At 47.4% G+C, this 26,512-nt stretch overlaps 1 protein-coding gene across 4 annotated transcripts in view; it reads right to left on the bottom strand.

Annotated features, from left to right (window-relative positions):
- Window positions 1-26,512, bottom strand: part of DENND2A (DENN domain containing 2A) — a 79,808-nt gene that overhangs the window by 29,095 nt on the left and 24,201 nt on the right. For all 4 annotated transcript variants that reach the window (XM_084634793.1, XM_084634790.1, XM_084634791.1 and 1 more), the window contains exons 2-7: window positions 17,790-17,888; window positions 14,695-15,915; window positions 13,077-13,204; window positions 9,484-9,605; window positions 4,933-5,130; window positions 1,227-1,320 (exon numbers count right to left, since the gene is read on the bottom strand). In XM_084634793.1, coding sequence (XP_084490919.1) covers window positions 1,227-1,320; window positions 4,933-5,130; window positions 9,484-9,605; window positions 13,077-13,204; window positions 14,695-15,915; window positions 17,790-17,875 — 1,849 coding nt within the window. In that variant the 5' untranslated portion in view covers window positions 17,876-17,888. The remainder of the gene's footprint in view (window positions 1-1,226; window positions 1,321-4,932; window positions 5,131-9,483; window positions 9,606-13,076; window positions 13,205-14,694; window positions 15,916-17,789; window positions 17,889-26,512) is intronic.

Below are 26,512 nucleotides of genomic sequence, written 5' to 3'. Positions count from 1 at the left end.
AGTGTCCAGAACCAGATGCATTAGAGGAAGGTGCAAGAAACCCCCACAGCAGGTCAATGTGGAGTAATCTGCCCCCATTAAGGTCTCTTCCTAATCCCTAAAAGAGATTGTTTTAAAACCCGAAACACAAGCTTTTATATATATCATGACAAACATCTACAAGCATCTGTGAGAAAGAAACACCAAGAAGGGGAGGAATTGTTCAGTGCAACCCATGAGGTTACCATTAGGAATAATGGAATAAAACTGAGTCGGGGGGAAATGTCCTTACAGTAAAAGCTCCTAGGCTATGTCTACACTACCTTTTCATCAGTAAAATGTTGTCGGTCGGGGTGTGAAAAAAACACCCTCCCGGCTGACAAAAGTTTTACTGACAAAAAGCGCTGGTGTGGCTAGTGCTATGTTGGCAGGAGATGCTCTCCCGCCGACAAAGCTGCTGCCCCTTGTTGGGGCTGGTTTTATTTTGTTGGCAGGAGAGCTCTCTCCTGTCAACAAACAGTGGCTACACAGGAGACCTTACAGTGGCACTGCTGTATTGGCACAGCTGTGCCACTGTAGGGTGTGCAGTGTAGACATAGCCTTAGATAGTGGACTAGCCTTTAGCTTCATGAAAAGGGCCCTACCAAATTCACGGCCATGAAAAACGTGTCAGGGACTGTGAAATTTGGTCTGTTGTGTGCTTTTACCCTATACTACACAGATTTCATGAAGGAGACTAGCATTTCTCAAATTGGGGGTCCTGACCCAAAAAGGACTTTCAGGGGGTTGCAAGGTTATTTTAAGGGGGGGGGGTCACGGTATTGCCACCTTTAATTTTGCACTGCCTTCAGAGCTGGGCAGCCAGAGAGTGGCAGCTGTTGGCCGAGTGACCAACTCTAAAGGCAGCGCCCCGCCAGCAGCCGTGCAGAAGTAAGGGGGCTAATACCCCCCCCCCACAACTCCTTTTTGGGTCAAGACCCCTACAATTACAACACCATGACATTTCAGATTTAAATAGCTGGAATCATAAAATTTATGATTTTTAAATTCCTATGATCGTTAAATTGACCAAAATGGACCATGAATTTAGTAGGACCCTATTCATAAAGGAAGCCCCAGCCACTCTTTTTACACTGAACCAGACAAAGTATTAGAAAACACACTGTACATCACAGTAAAAAATTCAAGCCAGGCAGAAACTCTCAGAAAGATTCAGCAGCAACATGCTTTGGTCCATGTTCATTTACCTTTCCCTGAATTGCTCTCTGTAGACTGGGACAGCCTCTTGACGCGTTTCTTTCCCCTTCGGGCCTCATAAATGGCATTGATTTTCAATACCAGCTGCTCAGCAAGCAGGAGACAGAAAACAGGGTTAGTGCCCTTTCCCCAATAAGGGAGATGAAAATGTTTTTGTTCTGGAGGGAATTTTTAGTTTCCTAATACTGGTCAACAGCCTTCCCACCATTAGACCCTATAGGTACCATAAACACTGTGACCCTGTCTACCCTTTGTTGACTATGAGTCCCTCTGAGCCATCCCCTGGACCAGCCCTCCCCACTCTAGTGGATTCGAGAACAACAGATCACCAGTAAAGATTATGGTTGAACTGTTCTCAACACCTCTTACAGAAAGCATGTTAGAGACCTACTGAAGATTTGAAAACCTACTTAGGTTACTGAGAACCTTATTCAAAAAAATGCTTTAGACACTGTTAAGGTTCCTTCCCTACTCTGAACTCTAAGGTACAGATGTGGGGACCTGCATGAAAGACCCCCTAAGCTTATTCTTACCAGCTTAGGTTAAAAACTTCCCCAAGGTACAAACTTTGCCTTGTCCTTGAACAGTATGCTGCCACCACCAAGCGTTTTAAACAAAGAATAGTGAAAGATACCACTTGGAGACATCTTCCACCCAAATATCCCCCCAAGCCCTACACTCCCTTTCCTGGGGAAGGCTTGATAATAATCCTCACCAACTGGTACAGGTGAACACAGAACCAAACCCTTGGCTCTTAAGAACAATGAAAAATCAATCAGGTTCTTAAAAGAAGAATTTTAATTAAAGAAAAGGTAAAAGAATCACCTCTGTAAAATCAGGGTGGTAAATACCTTACAGGGTAATCAGATTCGAAACATAGAGAATCCCTCTAGGCAAAACCTTAAGTTACAAAAAGGCACAAAAACAGGAATATACATTCCCTCCAGCACAGCTTATTTTACCAGCCATTAAACAAAACAAAATCTAATGCATTTTCTAGCTAGATTACTTACTAACTTAACAGGAGTTGGAAGGCTTGCATTTCTGATCTGTTCCTGGCAAAAGCATCACACAGACAGACAGAACCCTTTGTTCCCGCCCCGCTCCAGATTTGAAAGTATCTTGTCCTCTCATTGGTCATTTTGGGTCAGGTGCCAGCGAGGTTTTCTTAGCTTCTTAACCCTTTACAGGTGAAAGGGTTTTGCCTCTGGCCAGGACGGATTTTATAGCACCGTATACAGAAAGGTGGTTACCCTTCCCTTTATATTTATGACAGATGCTTTAAACATTTTCCACATGGGGGGAAATCAGTGCTAACTGAAGCCACTGTTAAAATGAGTAAAAAAAGTCTTTTATTACAGTCTCTTTTGTAGACTAGTCAGGGCTGTAGATTCACGGGGTCAGCCCATCATCCCTCTTTACACTGCAGGCAGAGAATGACCCTCACAGGGCAAATGGGGGTTCCCCTTGTGTAGGGACATCCCCAGATGGTTTGAAGTCAGTATAGCCAGTTCAAGGCCAGGTGGCTCCTGTCAGTCAGTTGGTCCAGTTGGTGTCCTGGGAGTAGAATGAATGGGGCATGATCAGAGCTTGCTGTCATCTAACGCCAGTGGCTCCTAGGGTGTATAGAGCACCTGAGGCTGATCTACCTTGGCCCAAAGCATTCCCTGGGTGTGGGATGGCAACTAGGTAGCAGAATGCAACTTACACGCAGGTAGACCGTAAGATCCAGCTCAGAGAGTTTTAAAAAACAATTTCAAACAAATCCCATCCCATCCATCCCAGCGGCACAGCTCAATTATTGACATTTTTAAATATGAAATGGATGCCTAACATGACACAACATATAGTGCAGGTGGGATCTTGGGGGAGGCAAAAGAAGGGGCCACAAGAAGCAGAAATGCTTTATGTTAATAGTTTGGGTTTGTTACTACGCTTGTACATATACACCTATGAGTGACCTTGGAGAACAACCATCGTGTATTCGACAATGATAAAGAGATGCTGGACTTACTGACTTAGTACAAATTTGGTCAGAAATGCTTTAAACAAAAGCCTTTAGGATAGATCATTTATTTCACATCTCGAGCTGTCTGTCCTGGTTCTCATGTTGGTACCAACATCAAGTACATAGTAAATCTTATTCCAGGGCACATAACACTATACTCACCAATAAGTTCACACCCCTTAACTTCCCCATCCATGACACTTGATGTGAACTTGTGTACACACATGCACATCCTGAAATGTGAATGCTCTCTCTCTCTCTCTCACACACACACACACACAAGCACGCTAAGCAGGCACATGGGAAAAATCTGCATCTCTTTTTAGGCATGAACACAAACATTGTGAAGACCCAATATGTACAACACAGGCATGCAAAATTAGATTTGTACGGATGAGAAGACATAAATACACACAAGCACACATTTTCCCAAAGGAAAAATGTCTGCTCAGAGACACAGTTACAGCCTAGCACTGCTAACCTTTGCCAGAGCTTTGCTAAGAGCAGGAAAAATAACCATGTTTTGAAAGCATTCAATATGTGATCCACAGCCTCAATTGAATTGAACCCAACTACTCCCTGATCTAAATCTAAAATAGTGTCATGATATGTGAAATCACAGTCAATCTTAAACAGGAAGTGTTGTTAAAGAAAACACCAATAACTACAGACAAACAAAGGATTCTACACAGCTTGAGTTCCAGCTTTGTCTCCTTTGTTTATGTGGGATCACACCCCTGCTTGGAACTCTTACAGCACATTGAGACATCTAGTGATTGAATAATATCTTGAAAGAAAATATATATTATCACCAAGTAACAACTATTGGACACGTGGCCCTTCATAGGATCCACTGCTCTCCATGTCCTTCACTAAACATGGCTGGAAACCAAGATGTAATCTTTGCAAAAAATTCGTCCATTTTCTATCAACATTTGAATTTCATTAAAAAAAATCTAGTTGAAATTTTTAATTCTGAATTTTTTTTTTACTTGTTTTATCCCTCACAGTAGTGTGGGACATGTCAGAGAGAAAAAATACATTCTTTAGACCAGTGGCTCTCAACCTTTCCAGACTACTGTACTCCTTTCAGGAATCTGATTTGTCTTGTGTACCTCAAGTTTCATGACACTTAATTACTTGTTTACAAAATCAGACATAAAAATACAAGTGTCACACCACACTATAATGGAAAAATTGCTTTCTTTCTAATTTTTACCACATAATTATAAAATAAATCAATTGGAATATAAATATTGTACTTCCATAGTATATAAAGCAGTATAAAGTCATTGTCTGTATGAAATTTTAGTTTGTACTGACTTCACTTGTGCTTTTTATGTACCTGTTGTAAAACTAGACCAATATCTACAGGAATTGATGTACCCCCTGGAAGACCTCTCTGTACCCCCAGGGATACATGTAGTTCTGATTGAGAGCCTGGTTGAGAACCACTGCTTTAGACCTTGCAGAGATCTTTGGACCCCTTTTCCCATGAGAAAAAGGGTGGTGGGATGTAAAAAATGTTTAGTACTAACTGTGAAAGGTTAATGGAAATCAAGTCATAGCCCAGAACTCTTCCTAAATGTTATGGGCATGACACTGGAAATTGCACAAAAAAATCATCCTTATCAATGTAACAACACATGAGAAGCCAGAGTAAGTGAGGAAAAAATCCCTGAAGTTACCTTGGGAATCTTCCTTCTCCTCTTGCCATTCTGAGCATCTCCCAGGGAGAAGAATGTATCATCTGGGCTGCTGGGGGTAGAGGGAGGGCTGATTTTGGAAGGGGACCCAGTACCGTCACGGCTCAGTTTCCGTATGTCCAGCAGTTTGAAACTCCGCCGCTCTGAGTTTTGTCGAAAGAAAATGGGTTTGGAAAGCAACTGGGGAGGGAGACAGAATGGAGGAGAGGAAATAAATTAACACAGCACTCCACCCCATATACTTCGCAAGGAAACATTGTGACAGCACTCATTTCAATTAGGTGAGCTGGAGCACATGGCTAGCACACAGGCAGATGCGGCTTACCAGTATGCTTAGCAGATTCTCATAGGACCAAGAAATTTGCATGGCTGTCACAGTTTCCACAGGACTACCATGCAAGTCAATTAAAGACAATATTTCAGAGGAAGGTGCAAGAAACCCCATCATGGCCAGCAATGGAAGTTAGTTTCTTCCTAACCCCATCAGTAAGTGGTTGGTTAAGTCCAGTGGCAGCCCAGAAGGCTGGTATATTACAGTATCCATGTTCAGATTCTAAATTCCCCAGCCCAAAGGAGCTGGGAGTAGTGCCAAAGCAGCACACTCAGGGGGAGGGAGTGCCTCAGATATCCTAGGGAGCAGCTCCTGGGAGAAGCTCCAGAGAGATAGGGCCATTGTGAAATGACACTTCGGGGGAAGCGTGAAGAGGAGGTAGAGGAGAGAATACAGGGGGAAGTCATGGAGGATTCTCTCCTCATCAGTTATGATCCCTCCCCTATTTATAACTTTTCTATTTAGCAAAACTAGAGGAACCTATGTGTGGGTATGAAGGTGCAGCTTACTTTTACGTTGTCAGAGTTGGCCAGTGCCTACAATTTCTCCTGTCGGTATGTCACAGGGTGAGCTTGGACCTTTAAGGGGTCCAAGTTCAACTCACTCCTGTGATAGCGGGATTTTCAAACGCACTCAGCGTTGGCCTAATTCTGTTCCCATTTGGAGTCAATGGGAGTTCTGCCATTGATTCAACAGGCACAGAGTTAGGCCAGTGCTGTTTAGATAACAAGCTAATGGTCTGTCAATTCAAATGGATTTCAAATTCAGCTCTCTGGTTAAATCCGAGCAAGCTGCTTTTCAGTGCAATGACGCTCGGTTACAACTTCTATTGCATTCTCCTTCTTAATAGTACAGCAGCACCCAGAGGACCAGAGCAGGATCAGTTCTTCATTGTGTTGGGTGCTGTACACCCACAGAGACAATCTCTGTCCTGAAGTGCTTACTCGGCCCTCCTCTCCCAGGAATGGAACACCTTCCAGGGAGGGAGGAATTGGGGGCAAGAATGAGCCGTCTCCCTTTTCACGGCTTCCAAGAGGGTGAAGAAGCTTCTCCTTTGGAGACTGGTCTCCACTGCTTCTTCTATCAACCCAATGATTCAATTTATTTATGATGGGTCTTCAGGGTGGGGAGGCCTCTCCGACACTCCTAGTCAGTTCTGGGTTGGGGGAATGGGACGGGGCAGGGCACTACCATGATTTGGGTCCAGTAAGGTTCATGCTATAGTTGAAACTATGCTGGCTACCACACAGCGTGTTAAGAGCACATTTCTCCTGACCAACGCTGACAGCAACGTTTTGTGTTAAGAACCATGTAGCAGTATAACTGTGTTATTTCAGCTCCTAGATACTACCTTGACAGGGGCTCCATAAGGATGAAATTCATCCCCATGCAGAGGGCCAGCACAAGGCCTATGCAATAGTTCAGTCCCATTTTGAGAGCTTGAGTGCGACTTAAGAGGTGGATGGGTCCTTGTATGTGCCCTCTGCACAAGTGTGAATTCCATCCCAAATACCTGTGATGAAGAGATTAGCTATACATCCACACTGCGGTTTATCTCTGGGGGTTAAGGAGCTGATCAAAAAATGCAGACACATTTTCATAAGAACATTTCATTGCAATTTCACATTTTCTAAAAATCTCAATCACTCTAGAAGCTGGTTGAAAAACAGAAATATTTGGGGGGAGGGGGGGAAAGGTGTCAACATTTTGAAAAAATTTAAATCAGCCCTAATAACAATTTCTACAGCTTGGATAGCCCATTGGTAAGGAAAATTGAGTTTATACCCCCGCTATCGACATTATTTGTTACTAGTCTGATCCTCTACTGTCACATGGTCTGAGCCTGAGGCAGCCTGGACAGTGTAAGGCAGCGTTTCTCAAATGCGGCCACCGCAGCCACCAGGGGCTTTTCTTGCAGCCACGACATCCTCTTGGACAGTGGGGATGGGGCAGCAAGGCAGTGGAGCCTCCCCCAGGGCCACCAGCTGGAGCCACAAATGCCAGAGGAGCAGGCAACCAGTGAGTTCCCCACTTTGCTAGGGCAGTGAGTTTTGACTTCAGCCCTGGGGTGGAGGGCGGCAGGATCCGGTCATGGGTCTTTGGGTTCTGGCTCTGGACTCCGTCCATGCGGCGGAGGTGCTGGCCCTCGGCTCACATACACACACCCTGCATCACCCCTGGCCCCTGCTGCCTCACCGGTCGCCCATCCTTCCCCACATCGTTCCTGGACCCTGCTGCCTCCCTCCCATCCAGGGCTTCTGGCTTGCCAGGGCTGAGTAAGTCTGCTGTGAAAATTGATATTTGGATGTTTGTTAATATCACTTTTCACAACAGACTGACTAGCTAGCTGGGATGCTGTAAAAAATTATATTAACAAAAAAACAAATATTACTTTTCGCAGCAGCAGACTTACTAGCTATCAAGTCTTTTTTAAAAAGCAACCAAAAAGCCAAACAACAAAAACAAAACAAGAATGTGCAAAGCATCTTATTTGTGTTTCTATTCTGTTTAGATCCAATAAAAAATAGAGACAACTGTACATTATTTTTATGATTGAGTCTGCAAAAAAACCCACCACCCTACATAAATAAATTACAATGATTTGGATGTATATATGTTTATTTGTTTTTCCTAAAGTTAATTAAGTATTTTAGGAAAAATTGTCAGAGCAGCCACCAGCAAGAGTAAAAAATGTGTTGTGAGAACCCCTGGTCTAAGGGTAGAACAAGTAGCAACTGGAAAGACACAGGAGGCAGACAGCCCGGATGCCCTTCGCTGGATCACAAGCGTAAAGAAAGGGGCTCAGACAATATATTTACCTCCTCCTCTGGTCTCATTGCTAAAGAGAAAGACAGCGCCAGACTGAGAGTTGCAGCGCTTGCATGAGATGGGGGAGTCCCCAAGAAAGTAGGACCTCAAGGGTGCACTTGTTAAGGCTGTCTTACCTAGCAAGGAATTTTAGTAAGCGCCTCCCAGTGAAACCACAGGGAGCTGGTTGCTACCTTTAACCAAACTTATCAACAGAAATCCAACAGGACCTTCCTAATGGATGGGGCAATAGATGCTTCACTTCACAATTCTTAACAGCTGCAAAAATGGATTACATATTGCCCATGGATACCGATCAGATTGCTGGGCCTTGACTGGCAGAGCATTCCAGTGCCACTTTAAAGAGGAGGAGGCTACCTTACACTGCAGCAGTAAATGGCCTTTCCCTGTATTTAAATATTGTGAGTGAATGTAGCACTCACAAAATTGTGGGGCTAAAAGTGCAGGGCTGAGCAAAATACAAAGCAGCCCAGTATGGGTAAAACTTCCTCCTCGTAGCTCTGCCAATGGTCCTCAACTCTAAACCGGAACCCCACCCTGCTCTCCAGTTCTGGGGTTCCATTAGACTGAAACGGAGACTGCCATCTGGTGTGGATCCTCTGTAGCCATGGGCCCAAACCAACACCCCAAATGCAAACACCCCTGAATCTCAGGAGAATTCAGTCCTGGATCCAAATTTTGCAACAGAGGTCTATAATCAGTTCTGTGCTGGACACGTGTAGAGACTAGATCAGAGCACACCTCTTTTTCCCTTGGAATCTAGTAAAAATCTGACTCCAGGTTTCCAGAGGTGAAAGGCCAACACGAGCCCACTGCACTACCACAGCCCTTCGCATGTCTGTCCATATATGAGTTACCATCTTGGTTCAGCTCAAACAGCTGCTCTTCCTTTTGTGATCTGTTTGCTCTCCCCAAAACTGCTTGCATGATGGGGAGGCTTCACTGGGAACACATATTTACAGAGAAAATGGATCAAAACAGGATTTTGTCCAAAACAAAACATGATGTCTAGTATCACACCCTTCTCGCATAAAATCTTAATGTAGCCCTGACAATTACAAACCCTTACATCTTATGACGGATTATTGAGCGAGTTCCAGATGCATGCTCCTGATATACTGTTTAGGAGTTAACCCCAATATGAGAAAAATGAAAACAAGAAACTGTACCAAAGGGTGAACATGGGAATTCTTGTGCCCGTGGCTCTCTATTCTCGCTATTGCACCTCCCCTCAATAGTAGCTAAAACCTAAAAGGTGAAATCCTGGCCCCATTAAAATCAATAGTAAAACTTCACTGGCCTCAATGAGAGGAGGATTTCACCCAAAGCCTTTTGGGAACTGGACACAAGTCATGCTGGTTGAACTAGGATACCTTCGTGGGTGTGCCAGGTACAGAGGAGGTGGGGGATGCTGGGAAAGTCAGGACACATTTCTTCCCCAGGCAGCGGCTGTTCAACTCAATGTCTTCATAGGGGTTTTCCTTCGATGGTGGATCTGCAGCAAAGAGCCACACGTTATAGGTAAGAAATGCAGAAAATCCTGGAGGAGTCCCACAAAATCTCTGCTGGGATCCTGTGGCTTTCTTTCTCCCACCCCCCACATCTGGAGGTTAAAAAAAAAAAACTGTTCTCAAAAGTTCTTGCCATCCTTTCCCTCTCTCCAGCTCTGGGAGTCCAGCTGCTTACTGGATTGCATCCAAATCCTGATGAGGATGTGTCCAGCCATAGAATTATGTCACAGAAGTTAGAGATGGAACAGACCCATTAAGTCCTCCAGTCCATTTCCCTGTCAATGGAGAAGTCATAAGGTTTTCATACACCATGGCCCTTAATATCCTTTGTCTTCATTCTTCTGATTCCCGGTTCTCTCTGAATTAAAGGTCTGTGCTCCATCTAAGTCCCATGTAAGCCTTCCAAATATTGTTTAAGTGGGTTTAAGTGGTGCATAAGCCTCATGCTGCTAATTTGGGGTGCCTTGATTTGTAGGTGCCCACCTTGAGACAGCTAGTGCCTAATTTTTCAGAAATGCTGAGCACCCACAACTCCAGGTAACTTGAAAGCAAGCTGAAGATACTCAGCGCCTCTGAGAGAACAGGCCTTCGGTGTCTCAGTCTGGGTACTTAAAATCAGTGATGGAAAATGTAGGCCCAAGTGTCTGAATGGGCAGGCAATTTATTATGAGCCTTCCCTTTCCTTATGCATCCCGTCATGGCACCACAACAGAGAGCCATGAGTGCAAAGCAACCTTCTTTCTCGCATTCTCGTACACACCCAGCTGAGAATGAAAATAGGAGGTCAGTAATGCTGGGGCAGGCTCTGCGGCTTAGCTTTGGATCCTGTATATGGTTCATGCGTCCGAGGAAGCGAGCTGTAGCTCACCAAAGCTCATGCTCAGATAAATGGGTTAGTCTCTAAGGTGCCACGAGTCCTCCTTTTCTTTTTTTGTACATGGTTTGTATTTCCTGTTTGGCTGCGCAACAGCCTGCCCTGCCAGAGGTCAATGGGGAGGGGGGAACGCAGCTGAAGTCATCAGACAAGGACACAACACCACAAGACCTTTTCAACCTCTTCTCCTATGACACTCCATGAGTCTATGAGTGACCCACTGTCTGGACTCACCAAGGTGAGGGAGGTAAAAGTACTCTTGTCTGCCAAAGAAAGCTGCATGCAAATGTTCTAGAACCACACACTGCCCCGGAACTAGAGAACTTAGTTTAGGTGTAGGTTTTTCAAGGATGTGAATTATTCCAATTGTAATTATCGGATCAGTATTTAACACACTGGAGAGACAGGAGCAGTGAGAATTAGCACTCAGGACAAGGGGAACACTGCAGCTCTCCTCCTGCTGCCAGCGCTGTTTGCAGAAACTTTGGCACTATGTCTGCTCTGAATTGGTCTGGGAGGCAGCCAGGTTTCCCCCACTACTACATGCAAACCCGGCCTCTTGTCCGTCCTACACTGAATTCCAGTGCTTTGCATAAACAATGCTGAGCAAGACAGGAGAGCCATGGTGGGAGACAATCTAAGTATGCCTCCCAGCCTGGCTAGACAGACACGCATTAGCTCTGCTCGAGCTAGCATGCTAAAAATAGCAGTGTGGACATTGTGGCAAGAGCTAGTCACCTGAGCTCAGACCTAGAAGGCCCAGAGGGCTTGTGCTCATGCAGCTAGCCTATGCCACCACTCACATTGCTATTATTAGTGCACTAGCAGGGGTCTGTTTATCCACGCTGGGAGACATATAGAAAAGGGGAAGTTCTAATCCTGACAGCTCCAGTGTGTGTGTGTGTGTGTCTGTGTGTGCTCTGTTTCGTACATATTATCATCCGAGGGTCATCACTAGCACCCTGTGGCAGAATGACAGACTGAATCATTCCAAACACCCCGCTCACCATGCACAGCTAGAGCTGTGTATCCTTTATAACGTCTCCCAGTCTGTGCTTTTATGAAATACAAAATTGTAGCTTTCCTGGAGCCATCCCCGTCAGCCCTCTCCTCCTCCAGATTCCATGGCAACCACACCAGGACTGCAGGGGTCAATTAAAGATCATTAACTCCAGACAAAGCCCGGCAGAGCCTAAGCACACAGAAAGCAAACAAAAACCCAAGTGTGTCCCACTTGCCAACTATTATCCTTCCCGCTATCCTTTTCAATCAAAAGGTAGAGAGAATAGGAATTTCAGCATGGCATGGGAGTTCTTTGCCACCTTGGGGAGAGAGGCGTGGCTGTTTAGGAATGGAGGGATTTGCCAGTGCTTTAACCCTGGAATGTGATCCCTGTTATTCCAGCTGGAAGGGTCATACTTACATAGTGGCTTTGACCAGCAGCTGTTAGGGCATCCCCTGTCCTTTGGCCCCAAAGGGGAAAGAGGGCACATAAGGGCCCCCTAACTCTTGCAAAAGAGGCAGGCAGCTTTAAAATTTACAACTAATGCCAATCTCTTCTGATTGGGGGAAGGACAGGGCATCTCCACCTTGTCTGTAACTAGGGTGACCAGACAGCAAAGGTGAAAAATCAATCGGGACAGGGGGTGGGGGGTAATAGGAGCCTATATAAGAAAAAGACCCCAAAATTGGCACTGTCCCTATAAAATCAGGACATCTGTAGCAAACCCCCAGGGGATGTGTAACCTTTGCGAGACCTCTCTAACCAAACACCATGAGAGTTTGCTAGGATCAAAATGGCAATGCCCTGCTGGTTCCTGTGGCTCTCTCTCCCACCCCAAACAACGTGACCCACCTCTGTAGGATACAACAGCACTGATTTCCTTCCTCTCCAGCTAAACTCTGCCAAGAGGTTCATTTAACTCTAGCTCTGCGACAGCTAGACTCAAAGCTCTTCAGCACACGGGATGTGTTCTGCTCTATGTTCTGGAAAACACTGTGTATGTAAGCGTAGGATAATAAGTTAACATTCCTGGGAATAAAGAAAAGGAGTACTCGTGGCACCTTAGAGACTAACAAATTTATCTGAGCATAAGATTTCGTGAGCTACAGCTCACTTCATCGGATGCATTCAGTAGAATGCATCCGATGAAGTGAGCTGTAGCTCAGGAAAGCTTTATGCTCAGATAAATTTGTTAGTCTCTAAGGTGCCACGAGAACGTCTGTTCTTTTTGCGAATACAGACTAACACGGCCGCTACTCCGATTCCTGGGAATGGAGCTGATGGAATCTCAGCCATCCCCAGGCACCTGCACTAACACTGAAGGGTGGAATAAATCACGGTGCCACAAACACGAACCCAGGGATTGTGGGACCCAATTTTTTAATTTCATGGCCACCCATTCACACAATATTTTTCTTCCTGCTGGCTGATATTTTGTGTGTGATACACCTCTGTATGCTCTTGCCTAATAAATACACTCTTCTAGGTGAGCCCTTGGACTGTGACACGTTTTCATCGATGGTCCCCAAGTCTTTTTAGTTGTCCAACCCCTCCCCATCCCCCTCTTGAAGCGCCTACCCAGAATATCTTCATAGACGTTTTCCTCAGATAAAGTGCGTGTGAGGGCCAGCTTGGTCTGAGCGTACCAATCCACCCGGCCATTCTCGGACGACGACTGCAGCAAGTCTTCAAACTCATAGGACTTCCTGTGCCATTCGGGGAGGGGGGGGAGGAAGAGGAGGGGGAGAAATTGGATGGAGAGTGATAGAGATAAACAGACTGTACAAGTCCAATAATTCAATATCGTTCACTAGCCTCCAGCAAGTCACTCAGTCAGCAACATGAGCTACAGGGGAGCCAGTGCCTCACAGATCCATCCCGTACAATGTATAAAGCAATGTCGACATGACAATCAGTTTTTACCAGACTGGGGCTGGTCAGCAAATGTCAGGGTTGCAATGGTTCATTTACTGTATAATGATTCTAACACACGCTGAAGATGTAAAAGATCTGCAATGCCGAGGGCATGTTTACAGGGCAATCTGAGGCCTGCCTGCATCACAGGTAGACATACCTGCGTTAGCACAGCTAAAAATAGCAGTGTAGCTGGAGCAGCACAGTCTTCAGGGTGGACTGTCCAAGCCCGCCGCGGACCCCGGGTACCGACTCGCCCTGCTAGCTCGCCCTAAGCCTGTGTCGCCCCAGCCACACTAGCGCAGGTAAGTTAGTGTGGACATGGCTACCTGTGCTGCAGTCACGCCTCCGACTGCGGTCTAGATATACCCTAAGTCGTGTCTTCCTCCACAAGCTGTCCCACTGATCACTACTCAACATGGGTAAGAGTTGTCAGAAATCAGGCCTCCTATGAGTGGTGCAGGAGAGCAATACGCTACCTTGAATGAGAAGGGAAAGCAGTGGAGCATCCTAGTCAGCCGAGCCCAGAGAGGTGTAAAGTCTCTCCCAGTCCACATGAAGTCAGGAATTTTTATTTTTAGGGTAGCTCCACTGCAGAGGATAGGCTCAAAAAGGACAGTACATTTATAAGTCAGGTTCCCCCTCACACCCCCACTCAAATATTTGGATTTACAAAAGGGGATGGGGTGAGGAGCCACCTCCAGCAAAACCTGAGTAAACAAGGAACAGACTTGAGCAGAAAGGGCAGCTCTACTCTGAAAAGTGACAGGGTAAAAATGGCATTGCAAGGTCCCCTCCCTTACCATCTCTCAGGGGTTTCTGATCAGCTGTGCTCATTCTGCAAGCAAAAAAGGTTGTTTTGTTTTGTCTTTAAACTGGCAACATCATTAACTCGTCCTGGGATTGGAGAGTCAAGCTGGAATTATTCATTCTCACTCACTGTTACTATCATAGGATCTCCATGTCAAAGTCATTACACCTGTGGACACCTATTGGCCTTCAGTGTTTGCACAGGTGTAACAGAGCAGAATATATCCTGCAGGCTCGTGATCACTGACATTGCTGAGACGGAAAGAACACTGCTGCACTTTCAGAGCCCAGCGTGAATTTAGGGAGCAGATAGTCAGAAAGACATCCTTTTACTTACAAGGTTGAGACCCAATAAACATAGACCCCGATGATGCCACTTTTGTGGAGGCCCTTTTTAGAAGCAGAACTGTACACCACCAGCAAATTAATCAATAACTCCTGTACCAGCATTAGAATAGTAAAGTGAGAATACCTGTGGTCAGCATTATTCTTATGTTTCCCATTCCATAGTCTTCTGCTAACAGCTGATGGGGGAGGAGAAGAAGGGAGAGGGGGAGGAGGTATAGATGGCAGAGGGGGCAAGTTTCTCTTATTTCTAGCTGCTGGAATCCATCCCTCTTCTCCCTCGTGTTTGAAAGTCCGCCTGGGCTTTGGAAGTGGGTTGATGAAGGGTTTCTTCTCCGGTATCCCTGGTTCTGTGTACACATTCTCTATGCTGTGATCCTTGCATTTCACTTGAGATGCTTTTACCTCTTCCAGAGTCCCAAAAATGGGCTCACAGATTTCTGAGTCTAAGCTGAGGAGCCTCTTATTGAGTTCAGAGCCACATACACCTTCCTGGTCCTCTGGGAAGGTTTGTCCCTCATCTGCCTTCTCCTGCAGACAGTGTGGGGAATAATAAGTACCTGGCATCTGTGGCTGCAATTCTGCTGATCCTTCCTTCAAGGCCTGCTCCAGTTTCTTGACCTGAGTCAGTACTGAAAGGTTCTCTTTCTGGACCTCCCACTTACCACCTTTCACCTCCTTGCATTTTCCAACACTGGAATCAACCTCCTCTTCCTTCTCCTGCATTTCCACTTTCCTCTCTGTTCCCTGCCCCATGCCCTTTGAAGTGCCCACTCTCCTTTCATTCTCTTTGCCTGTCCCTTTGCATTCCAACTCCCAGGTTATAAGCCTCTTGGTGTCCACTTTCCTAGGCCCCAAAACTTCCCCACTCATCTTCTCCACCGCACATGGCATCTTGCGCTCCTCTTTAACTCCTTGCTCTTCCTCCTTCTGACTGACCAGAGGAGAAGGTGTTTCCTTTTTCCCTTCCCATTCAGAAATCTTGTCCTTGATACTGAAGGGCTTATTCCTCAAACTGACTTTCCCAGCTGACTGTAAATTCTGAGTGCCCCCTATCTGCCTCCTTATAATTTTGCTGCTCTCCTTGACATTAAGATCCACAGATGGGTCACTGATAATCATTTTGGGACTCAGCATGTTCTGCTGAAAGCAGTCTAGCCTTGGATCCAGCATCAAGTTCTCCAGTGATTTCAATGGGCTTGTCACCACAGAAAAAACGTGTTCAGCTTTAGGTCCTAGACTCAGAGTGAAACTTGCACCTTCAGAATAATTTTCACTTGAAGACCCAAACCAAAGTCTTTGTAATTCCTTCACAGTGTTTGTATTATTTTTACTTGCAAGCTTGACCCTATACAGCAAAGACAAAAGAGAAGAAAAATTCACTTTTCCTGATCATTTGGTCATCAGTACACCAGCTCCATATGCTCTATTGAAGCGAGTGAGGTTAGCAGGGATGCTCAAAGATGGGGGCTGCTGAAGAGCATTCTCAGGAGAGGATCCTGGATTCTGGAATGCACTCCGTCTCTCTCTTGCTATGACAGAGTCCAATTTGATGCAAGACCTGTCTATTATTCCAGGCTTTCTCTGAGGGAGTGGAATGGGGTGAGAGTGGGTGGGATTATAGTTTTTGAAAATTAGGAGTGTTCATACTGAGAACAGGTCAATTTGTATTTTTGTATGCATTTAAAATAGAATAGTATGGTTTTTTACTTAGTGCATAAGACAGGTGCATCAAAATAAAAGTCAAAATGGACTCTGGTTTACTTAAGATTTAGTAGGTAGCGCATGATTATCAAACAGACGTGTAGACTTAGGACACAGTAGGTATTCCTCTAAAGTCTACCCAGTAACTCCTTTCTAAATAGATTATTTGGCTTAATCATCAAGACAAGGCATAACAAGTTCCAGTTGCTGGCAGCTGAAGTTACCAAAATTCAAACTAGAAATAAAAGGAGGGAAATTAACCAATGCAAATGATTTTCAAGGGACGTGGTAAATACGTCATTTGGAGTCTTTAAATCAAGGCTGGATGTTGTGCTAAAATATAAGAGCTAGTTCAACCAGAAGGTATTGAGCTAGATGAAGGAGCCACTGGATGAAATTCTATGGCTTGTGCTACACAGGCAGTCAGGCTAGATGATCACAGCAGCCCCTTCTTGCCTGGAGATCTATGAAACAGAAGAAAGAACCTCACCCATAGTGATCCTCTCCTCCAATAATTTCACCTTCCAAGTTTTTCCAGAGCGTCCATTAACAAAATAACATTGCACTTTCATGTTTATTATTATTATTCATCCGTTGCACAGCTGTAACATCTAGGGGACCGACAAAGGGATTAGGCTCCCATTGTACAGACACACAACACACAGAGAGTTCCTGCCCCACAGAGCACACCACCTAAATGAAACTTGTCATGGCAAGGGATAAAAACCAATTAATTACATGACACCTGGCTGCATCAAACAAACATGTACTTCACCCAGCACCTGTCACCCAAGGATCTCAAAGTGCTTTTATCAACATCCATGAAGCCCCAGCTGGGAAGACATTTACATTTATAACATAATCTTTTCAAACCCAAAGCTCTTTGCAAAACAATAAGGGCTTGTCTATGCTAGAAAGATGGCACTAGTGTAAGTAGATCAATTTTAAAACTATTTCGCTACAGAAGTGCGACCCCCTCCTATTAAACCAACATAGACGCACTTACCCCAGTTTAGTTTAATTCTATAAATTCCTGGATTCATGTAAATGGGGTGAAGTGCTGGTAGTGCAGTGAGCATGTAAGCAAACCTGGCAGCCACTATGCGCCCAGCCAGAGCTAACACCCAGACTCGGACATTGGCATCTGCGGTTACCGAAGGGAAGGGAGATACTAACCAGGATAGCATTGTCCCCAAGTCTCATGCTCCTGTAACGTCTGCCTATTTCAGTGGGAGCAGAGACTTTCGTGTAGCCTTTTGGACAAAGGATGACACCTCTAATGGGGTGGACCCCCACCCCATGTCTACTAGTGCACTGTGGTATCATCACATGTTATTAGACTTCCATCAGGATGTAGGATTTAAACGTACAACCTGATGGCCTAGAGACACCGGCTGAGGCATATTGACGCTAGAGGCATGTTTTAGGCTATGAGAGAGAGCACCAATGGAAAGTAATGACTCCCTCTCCACTCCCCGCCCTTGGGAAAAAGAAAAACAAGAATTTAGGACTTTTCACCTCTCAATGGAGTTGCAGACACCGTTTTCAGACTTGCTGCTCACGTCGGCTGCCTTGCTAGCTGTCATTGTGTCAGCACCTGGCATGGCGACAGGTCACCTGGGGGAAGTCAAAGCAACACTTCAATGATCAGAGGTACTGTATTGTGACAGATTGACAATAGCCTGTAGGATCCTGACCAAAGCTTATGGAATGAAGATAAACTTTACTGAATTAAGCTAAATCTGATTGAATCAGGGTTAGTACTTTGCGGGTTCCATTGTATTAAAATGCAGTTGTGTATGTGTTAGGGGGCACTGTATGAACCGTCTCTAGGAAAAGGGGGATGCTAACGTACTGCCTCTGTTATCAGCCCTTTGAAGTGCCCCTCCCCCCCACGCAGAGATGTGCCATATACTAGTTCAAATGGGATTCTCCCGTGACCAACAGTCAGCGCAAGGGGCTTTGGATAAACAGTCTAGTTTTAAAATGACTCGGAGCCTTCTTCCTCGTCCAGCAGACAGTCAGGACTCTGGTGCATGGAGGGCCCCAATCTTTATGGTGGGGTTGGAAGGACGGGGCCTACTGAGACCCCATAAAACTGGGTACTTGTACAGTAACTCCTCACTTAACTTTATAGTTATGTTCCTGAAAAATGCGACTTTAAGCCAAATGATGTTAAGCAAATCCAATTTCCCCATAAGAATTAATGTAAATGGGTGGGGTTAGGTTCCAGGGAAACTTTTGCACTAGACAAAAGACTATATTATATATATATATATACACACACACTCACACAATATAAGTTTTAAACAAACAATTTAATACTGGTACACAGCGATGAGGATTGTGAAGCTTGGTTGAGGTGGTGAAGTCAGAGGGTGGGATATTTCCCAGGGACTGCCTTATTGCTAAATGACGAACTAGCAATCGGCTGAGCCCTCAAGGGTTAATTCATTGTTGTTAATGTAGCCTCCCACTCTACAAGGCAGCACGAATGGAAGGAGGGGAGACAGCACGGCAGACAGAGACAGAGACACACACCGTGTGTCTGAGAGACAGAGATGTGCACTGCTCCTTTAAGTACTCTGACCCCACTCTAAGTACATTGCCTTTTTAAGTAGATCAGCAAGCTGAGATGGCAGCTGCTTCCAGGAAGCTCCCTCTGTCCTGAGCCCTGTCGTGTGTCTCCCCCCTCCCCGCAACCACTCTACGGAAATGGGGTAAGCGGGGTGCAGGACCAGGGGGGAGGGGGACGCCCTGACATTAGCTCCCTTCTTCCCTCCCCCCGCACAGGAGACTCCCAGGAGCAGCTCCAAGGCAGAGGGCAGGAGCAGCACAAGACAGTGGGGGGAGGGACAGCTGAACTGCCGGCAACTGATAGCCTGCTGGATGGCTGCCGCACAGGGAACTTAGGGGAACGGGGAGCTGATGGGGGGGCTGCTGGTCCACCCTGCTTCCAAGCCCCCACCAGCTTGCTGCAACGGGCTGCTCTTTCTGCAAGCAGTGGACAAAGCAGGCGGCTGCCAAACGACGTTATAAGGGAGCATTGCGCCACTTTAAACGAGCATGTTCTCTAATTGATCAGCCAGGTAACAATGAAACAACGTTAACCAGGACGACTTTAAGTGAGGAGTTACTGTACCAAGCTGAAGCTGTAATGAACTTGTGACTACAAAGGAAACTCCTCGGCTAGCGTATAGAAGGACTGCTCCTGTCAGAGCCCTTGTTAGGATAATGTCTGGTACGTTTATTGACAAGCAGGTAGGTTTGTCTATTGTTTTAAACACGTTTTCTCGACAGTGCTTTTACCATAATAATAATATAGGCTCTCATAAGAAGAGCTGTGTGGTATCTATAACTATGGGCAGTCACGCTGTTAACTGTCTCCAAAGAGAAAGCAAGCAGGTATGCTAGGGCAGCTTGTCTGAGCTGGGAATACCACAGTGATGGCAGGGAACTGTTCAGCCTGCAAATACCCCAGTCAGACAGGGCAGAGATACAGGTCTCCATCCAAAAAGGCAACTGCTGGGGAGCTGGAGGCCTGAGAGTGGGTGCCTTGGCTGGACTCCTGAGGGGGAACACAGGTGCCGTTGCCCTGAACTGTGACAGGTAACACTGTCTGTTCCAACATGACAAACTTCCCCTGGCCCTCCTCTCTCCAAGCACACACACACAACCTGCCCCTGAAAATCTAGTAGGATAATAGCAGCAAGTCACTTCATCTCTCTGCCTCCATTTCCCCTTCTGTAAAATGGTGATGATCATTTTAATCCACCTACCTCCCAAGAGTGCTGTGAGAATTAGGTAGTCTTTGGGGCCTGGGCTGTCTATTACTCTGTGTTTGTACAGTGCTGAGCACAGTGGGACTTCTGTCTCAACTGGTCCCATAGGCACTGCCATAATAAACATGATTAGTAATAACAACTAGTCAATGGCTGTACAGTGATTTGAACAGGCAAAACACTACATAAAAGCTAAACATTATTGTTCTAACACTTGGGTATGTGTCTTCTCTCAGGAGACAGTTAAAAAGGGCTTTAAAAATAATCTGTCTGATCCAGAGAATGAACAGCCCCATGGTTTATGAAGCCACTGAATCGGCAGCTTTCTTGGACTGGTACCCAACTGAGACCCAGGTTTATTGATTAAACTACTGTAGGCCCCATGGTCACTTTGTGCTCAGGTTCCTGCTCACCTGGTGTATTCTCACTCTAGTGGGTCATTATAGAGTGTTACTGATCTCCCTTGGGAATTTAAGGGGGGAAATTCATCCCTGAGCTATATGCACTGAAATCAAGGGTGTCAGGGTGAAATGCATCCCTGGCCTAAGGTCTTTAAATGGCAGAAGTTGTTTTGGTCACTGCCCACTATTCTTTGCATGGTGATTTCTATTCTTTGTGGGGTAGGGGTGTCAATCTATCCTCTTGTCGCACCCTTGCAACACAGTCAGTGCAACAGATGTTCTCCTTTTTCTCTTGTCCTGAAAACCAACTCTGGCTCTTTAAGAGCCCAACCACCCCACAAGGCAGTGTCAGGACTTCTCAGGAGGGCATTATCTGTAGCCACTGAAAAGCATTTCAATGACAGGAAGGAGTTCATTGTCTCTTACACAATACTTTGAAACCCTGAAAGCCTCTGGAGTCTATCCACTTGGCTGGTCTATCAGATGCTCCCCTGCCACGGCTGGAGTTTGGCAGCAAGACCAATCGCATCAGTAAAGTTAGTAGTTCCTAGGACTTTTGCAAGAGAATGAACATATACAAAGTATTTCTCATTTCCATGGTCTACATACTTTTAAAGAAAAGAGAGAGAGAGAAATAGAAATAATTCAGTCTTGTTCTTTTCTGAGTTTTCTTTCCCTGCTCTCACCCCACCCAGGCAAAATTCTGTAAGACAGAGTGAACTCTGGATCATCTCAATGAGTCCAGGTTCAGGGTTACTCATTACAAACCGTGTCATCTCTTTCCAAGGCAATAAGCCCCAGGGCTTCTCTTCCTCATTAGTAGCTGGAACAACACCCAATTCATTTCTAATGACAGAGCAATCTTGCAAAATTTTCAGGAAAATTGACCAGCCCAAGGAGCAAAATCTATTCACCCACTCATTAGGGGATATGTTTAAGGATAACGAAAAACTAAAGCTCATTCATTCTTCTGTCCACAGAATGACTCACTCAGGCAAGTGGGTGAGTAGATTTCTGCAAAGCTGTAACAGAGATTATTCTGCACTTAGATAGTAAGTTCACTGGGGCAGGGACCATCTCTTTGTGCTGTGTTTGTACAGCACCTAGCACAATGGAGTCCTAGTCTATGACTGGCGCTCTTAGGAGCTACCACATTATGAATAATAATACAGGCTGGGGTATATATAACCACTTCATTCAATCACCATCCGGAGCCTCTTTTGGCTCCATTCCCGCAGCCCACCCTGCCCACCTAAACTAGGAAGGGGAATCCGGCCTGACAGATGCTGTGGGTCTAGCCTGTGTAGGGGTCAGGAAGGAATTTTTTCTCCCATGGGCCAATTGGCAGAGGACCAGGGAGTTTTTTGCCTTCCTTGCAGCATCTACAAGGTGTTTAGTACCTAACGGAGGTACTGGGATGGTGCTGCTTACTTGTTACAACATGCAGCTGGTTTCCAGTGAGGTTAAAAGAATAAAATGAATGGTTCCCAGAGGTGAAAGACCTGGGATTTTGGTGATTGGCCTTGGGCTCATATGATAGGATGAAACCTTGTGGTCTTTGTGGGCCACGGTCAGACCTTGTGGCCCTCGTGGGCTGAGGTCCCCACCCTCCTGCACCCTCTGTCCCCCTCGGGGGGAGGCGAGTGCTAGGACTCACAGAGAACAGAGTCCTGGGGGGTAGGCTGAGGAGAAACACCCCGCATTATGGATTATATGGTAAAGAGCTCTGTAACCCTGGCGCCAGTTATGGGTTATATGGTAAGGAGCCCTGTAATCCCCGCACTGGAACCAGTTAAATGCCTGATATAGGTGAGTAGTGGTGATGGGCAGGTTGTGGCTCTCCCCTACATTCAAGTTTAATAAAAGTTGCAGCCTGCCACTTAATTCCATGCATGTTTCTGTCCTTGCTTTGCCGCTGTGTCCATCAGCTAGCATTCAGATGTGGGCAGATGGGCAGTAGCGGTCAACATGGGTGGTAGTGGTCAACATGGGTCATACGTCTGATCCAAGCACACTGCTAAACTAGCCACTGTGGGAGGTGGGAGGAGAGGCTGAAGAAGAAATGGATCATCACTGGCGGTGGGAAGGAGGAGGGTGCAGACCTGTTCAGCCTCCCACTAAAGCCAGGAGAGACTCCTGTTCGTAGCTGCTTTCTGCACTGCTCCTGCTTAGGAGCTGAGGGACACTAGTCTGTGACCATGTGAGCGGGGCTGCTCTAGGCAGGAGGGTTCACTTCTAGCCACAGAGATAGAGCTGAGAGTATAATGCCCCATGCATATTTGGGACTTGAACCTGTGGCTAGAGCAGCACATCGCTCCCTGGCCACACGGGCCTGTAGCAGGGAGTGGAAAATAACGGGGGGGGGGAGGCAGAGGGTAGGCAGAGGTAGGCACCCAGGCAGTGGTGCTGGAACAGGGCGGGGCAGGAGCCCATGGCCCTCCCACATTTCACCAGGGCGGACCCTTCCCCTCCTCTTTCACCCGGCCAGGCCAGCATGGAGCCCAGCCAGGGAGCCCAGACAGTTGTGGGAGACACACGTGTGGACCCTCCACCTGCCTGCGGTGCAGGGGGCTCTGGGAAGCCCCAGGCCTGTGTCCCCAACCCCAGGCTCCCCACATGGCCCAAGGCCGGTGGAGGGTCCACGACTGAACGCTGGCTCACCACAGCTGCCCATGCGGCTCCTCCCCACCCGCCTTCAGCCGGGGGGTGGGGGGGACATCAGAGTTGCAGCCTGGCCATGGTAAGAGCTGCGTGGGCAGCTGTGGCATGGCCCCTCCACTAGGGTTGCCAACTTTCTACCCACACAAAACCGAACACCCTTGCCTGGCCCCTTCCCCACCCATCCTCAGAAGCCCCACCCCCATTCACTCCATCCTGCCTCCCTCTGTCGCTTGCTCTCCCCATCCTCACTTACTCTCTCATTTTCACCGGGCTGGCTCAGGGGTTGGGGTAGGGGAGGGGAGAGGCCTCTGTCTGGGGGTGTAGGCTCCAGGGTGGGGCCAGGGATGAGGGATTTGGGGTACAGGAGGGGGCTCCAGGCTGGGGCTGAGGGGTTCGGAGGGCAGGAGGGGGCTCTGGGCTGGGGCTGAGGGGTTCGGAGGGCAGGAGGGGGCTCTGGGCTGGGGCAGGCAGTTCAGGTGCGGGAGGGGGATGAGGGCTCTGGCAGGGGGTGCAGACTCTGGGGTGGGGCTGGGAATGAGGAGGTGTAGGAGGGTGCTCCGGGCTGGGGAGTGGAGCCGAGGGGTTTAGAGTATGGGAGGGGACTCCAGGCTGAGGCAGGGGGTTGGGGTGTGGGAGCAGGTACAGGCTCTGGGATGGGGGTGCAGGTTCTGGGATGGGGCCAGAAATGAGGGAGGGGGCTCTGGGCTGGGGCAGGGGGTTGGGGTGTGTGTGGGGGGCAGGGCTCCGGCTGGCGGTGCAGGATCTGGTGTGGGACAGGAAATGAGGGATTTGGGGGGTAGGAGGGGGCTGGGGCACGGGGGTGGGGTGCGGGATGGGTGAGGGCTCTGTCTGGGGGGTGAAGGCTCTAGGGTGCGGTTGGGGATGAGGGGTTTGGGATGCAGGAGGGTGCTTCGGGCTGGGATCAAGGGTTCAGAGGGCAGGAGGGAGATCAGGGCTGGGGCAGGGGGTTGGGGTGCAGGAGGGGGTCAGGGGTGAAGGCTCTGGGTGGCGCTTATTTCAAGCAGCTCCCAGAAGCAGCAGCATGTCCACCCTCCACTCCTAGGCAGAGGCATGGCCAGGCGGCTCTGTGCACTGCCCCATGTGCAGGTGCCACCCCTGCAGCTCCCATTAGCTACAGTTCCCGGCTAATGGGAGCTGTGGAACCAGCACTTGGGGCGGGGGCAGCATGTGGAGCCCCCTGCCTTCCCGTACGCAAAGGAGCCGGAGGGGGTGTATGCTGCTGCTTCTGGGAGCCACGTGGAGCCACGGCAGCCAGGGAGCCTGCCTTAGCCCCGCTGCGCCAAACAGACTTTTAAAGGGAGCCACCAAGGTCCCTTTTCAACCAGGCATTCCAGTCGAAAACTGGACATCTGGCAACCCTACCCTCCACCTGCCTTGGGGGTAGGAGCTATGGGGCAGGGACACAGCCTGGGGCTGCTCTCGGTGGGACCCCCACACTGCGGGCAGGTGGAAGGTCCCCCGCGGCTCTTATCATGGCCAGGCTGCGGCTTCGAGGCCCCCCCCACTGAAGCCAGGTCAGGGAGAGCTGCGCGGGCCACTGTAGGGAGCCTGGGTCCTCCACCTGCCCTGGGTGAGAGGTCCGGGGGAGGGGACAGGGGCTGCTTTTGGCCCGCGCCACACCCTGGGCATTATGATTACTTTCTTTATAAAACAAAACCCAAAGAAGACTCTGTCACGTGTGGGACCACAGAGGCCTGAGCTCGGGCGCACTCCACTACTCTGTGAACAGGGACACCAGGCCATCATGGTCCATAGATTGACAAGAAGGGAGGCAAGATGTCAAGTGCCAGTTTGACAATGCACTCAGAAATCTTTGCCATTGTTTGGGGGAACAAAGCAGCCATCTGATACCATTTCATAACACATCAGGGAAAAGAATGCCACCAGAAGCGGGAGGGGAGGAAAGAAGAAGGGGAAGAAGCTCTCAAACCTGTTGACTGGACTGTGGGAAGGATGCAAAGTCTCAGGACAGAAGGCGCTCCACATATCTCCCACATGCACATGGCCTTACGATTCCCAGGGTCATGTGACAGTGACTTCCTGCTGCCAGGCAGAGTGAGACCTGCCCGGACCTCTCTCTTCCAAACAGAGTTCCTGCCTGCTTTGTGTTTGCAACAAGGCGTTTGTTTACTGATCTATCATTGGCATGCAGGAAACAGCCTGGAAATGAGCTGTAATCATCTGTCACCAGCAGTCGCTGTTTGGTTTTCTTCTAATTTAAGTTTTCCTTTCTTTCCTTTCTCCCCAACCTCCCACTCAAAACACAGTAGTAAGATAAAGCATATGCTTCTCTTTACTGATGCTGGATGCTTTAGGGAAACCAGGGTTTAGCATTTCAAAACGGACTAGTGATTTTGCGTGCCCAACTTGAGATATCTTAACAGGGGGGTAATTTTCACAAAGTGCTGAGCACCCACCTCCTGAAAAGTCAGGGCCCTCAAAGCAGTCCTGGAAAGGGCTCCCAAAAAAGGTACGCCAATTCCACTGTTAGCTTTTGAAAATTTAGCCCCGTAGTATATGGAAACAAGTAACAATCATCTTAGACAGCATAGGCTTTTCCACAACCCCACCTCCTTGTGAGCCAGCAGCAAGCATACTGACAATGAACCACTGAGAGATGTGTGTCTGTATTGGGGGTTCATTTGTGGTGATGATAAGCTAAGGGCTGGAGTAAAAGACTGACTAATAAACGTTCTCACTCCCTTGCCATCCCACACTACTCAATCATGGCAAGGTTCCCTTTTGCAAGACAAGGGTATTGGGATTGGTAGGAGGATTGCTTTTGGGCATTGATTCTATTCCAATCCAGGTCACATGGCTAGAAGTCACCACCATCTGTTCGGCTGCCTAGATGAAATAGTTAATCTGGTTTTAGCCCAATTCCTAGTGGGTATGTCTTCACATCCCGAAACACCACCACCGTTGTCTACCTTTATCCCTAAAGGATAGAGAAATCTTTCAGAGGAAAATGAGCAAAACTTATTGTGGAGAAGGTGGAAGCAGACCTGGTGTTAATCTGCCCACTCTGCTATCAGAGTAGGTACTCACCTTCTGCAGATTTCTAAACACATTCCTGAAAGCTGTAGGACAATTCTAATTAGGTAAGCCATGGGAGAACCAGACATTAAACAGTTTAGTCACTGTATCTAATGACATCACGGAGCTTCTATTCACAAACATGATCAAACAACCACAATAAGCCTTTCAGGGCTTCCTCTTTGCTACACTGTTTATGGTGCTATAAACAAAGCAAATCCCACATACGACCTTGTGGTTTTAGAGATGTTCACTGTACAATGAACCTTAGCCATTTGTAACCTGGAATGGAGTGCCAGCCACCAGCATGGTAGGGGATAAGGCAATATCTCAGATTACA

This window comes from Lepidochelys olivacea (assembly GCF_965140295.1).
Source record: "Lepidochelys olivacea isolate rLepOli2 genome assembly, chromosome: 1".
Taxonomy (NCBI): domain Eukaryota; kingdom Metazoa; phylum Chordata; order Testudines; family Cheloniidae; genus Lepidochelys; species Lepidochelys olivacea.
Note: the sequence above shows the minus strand (reverse complement) of the source record. Positions and strands in the feature narration are given on the sequence as shown.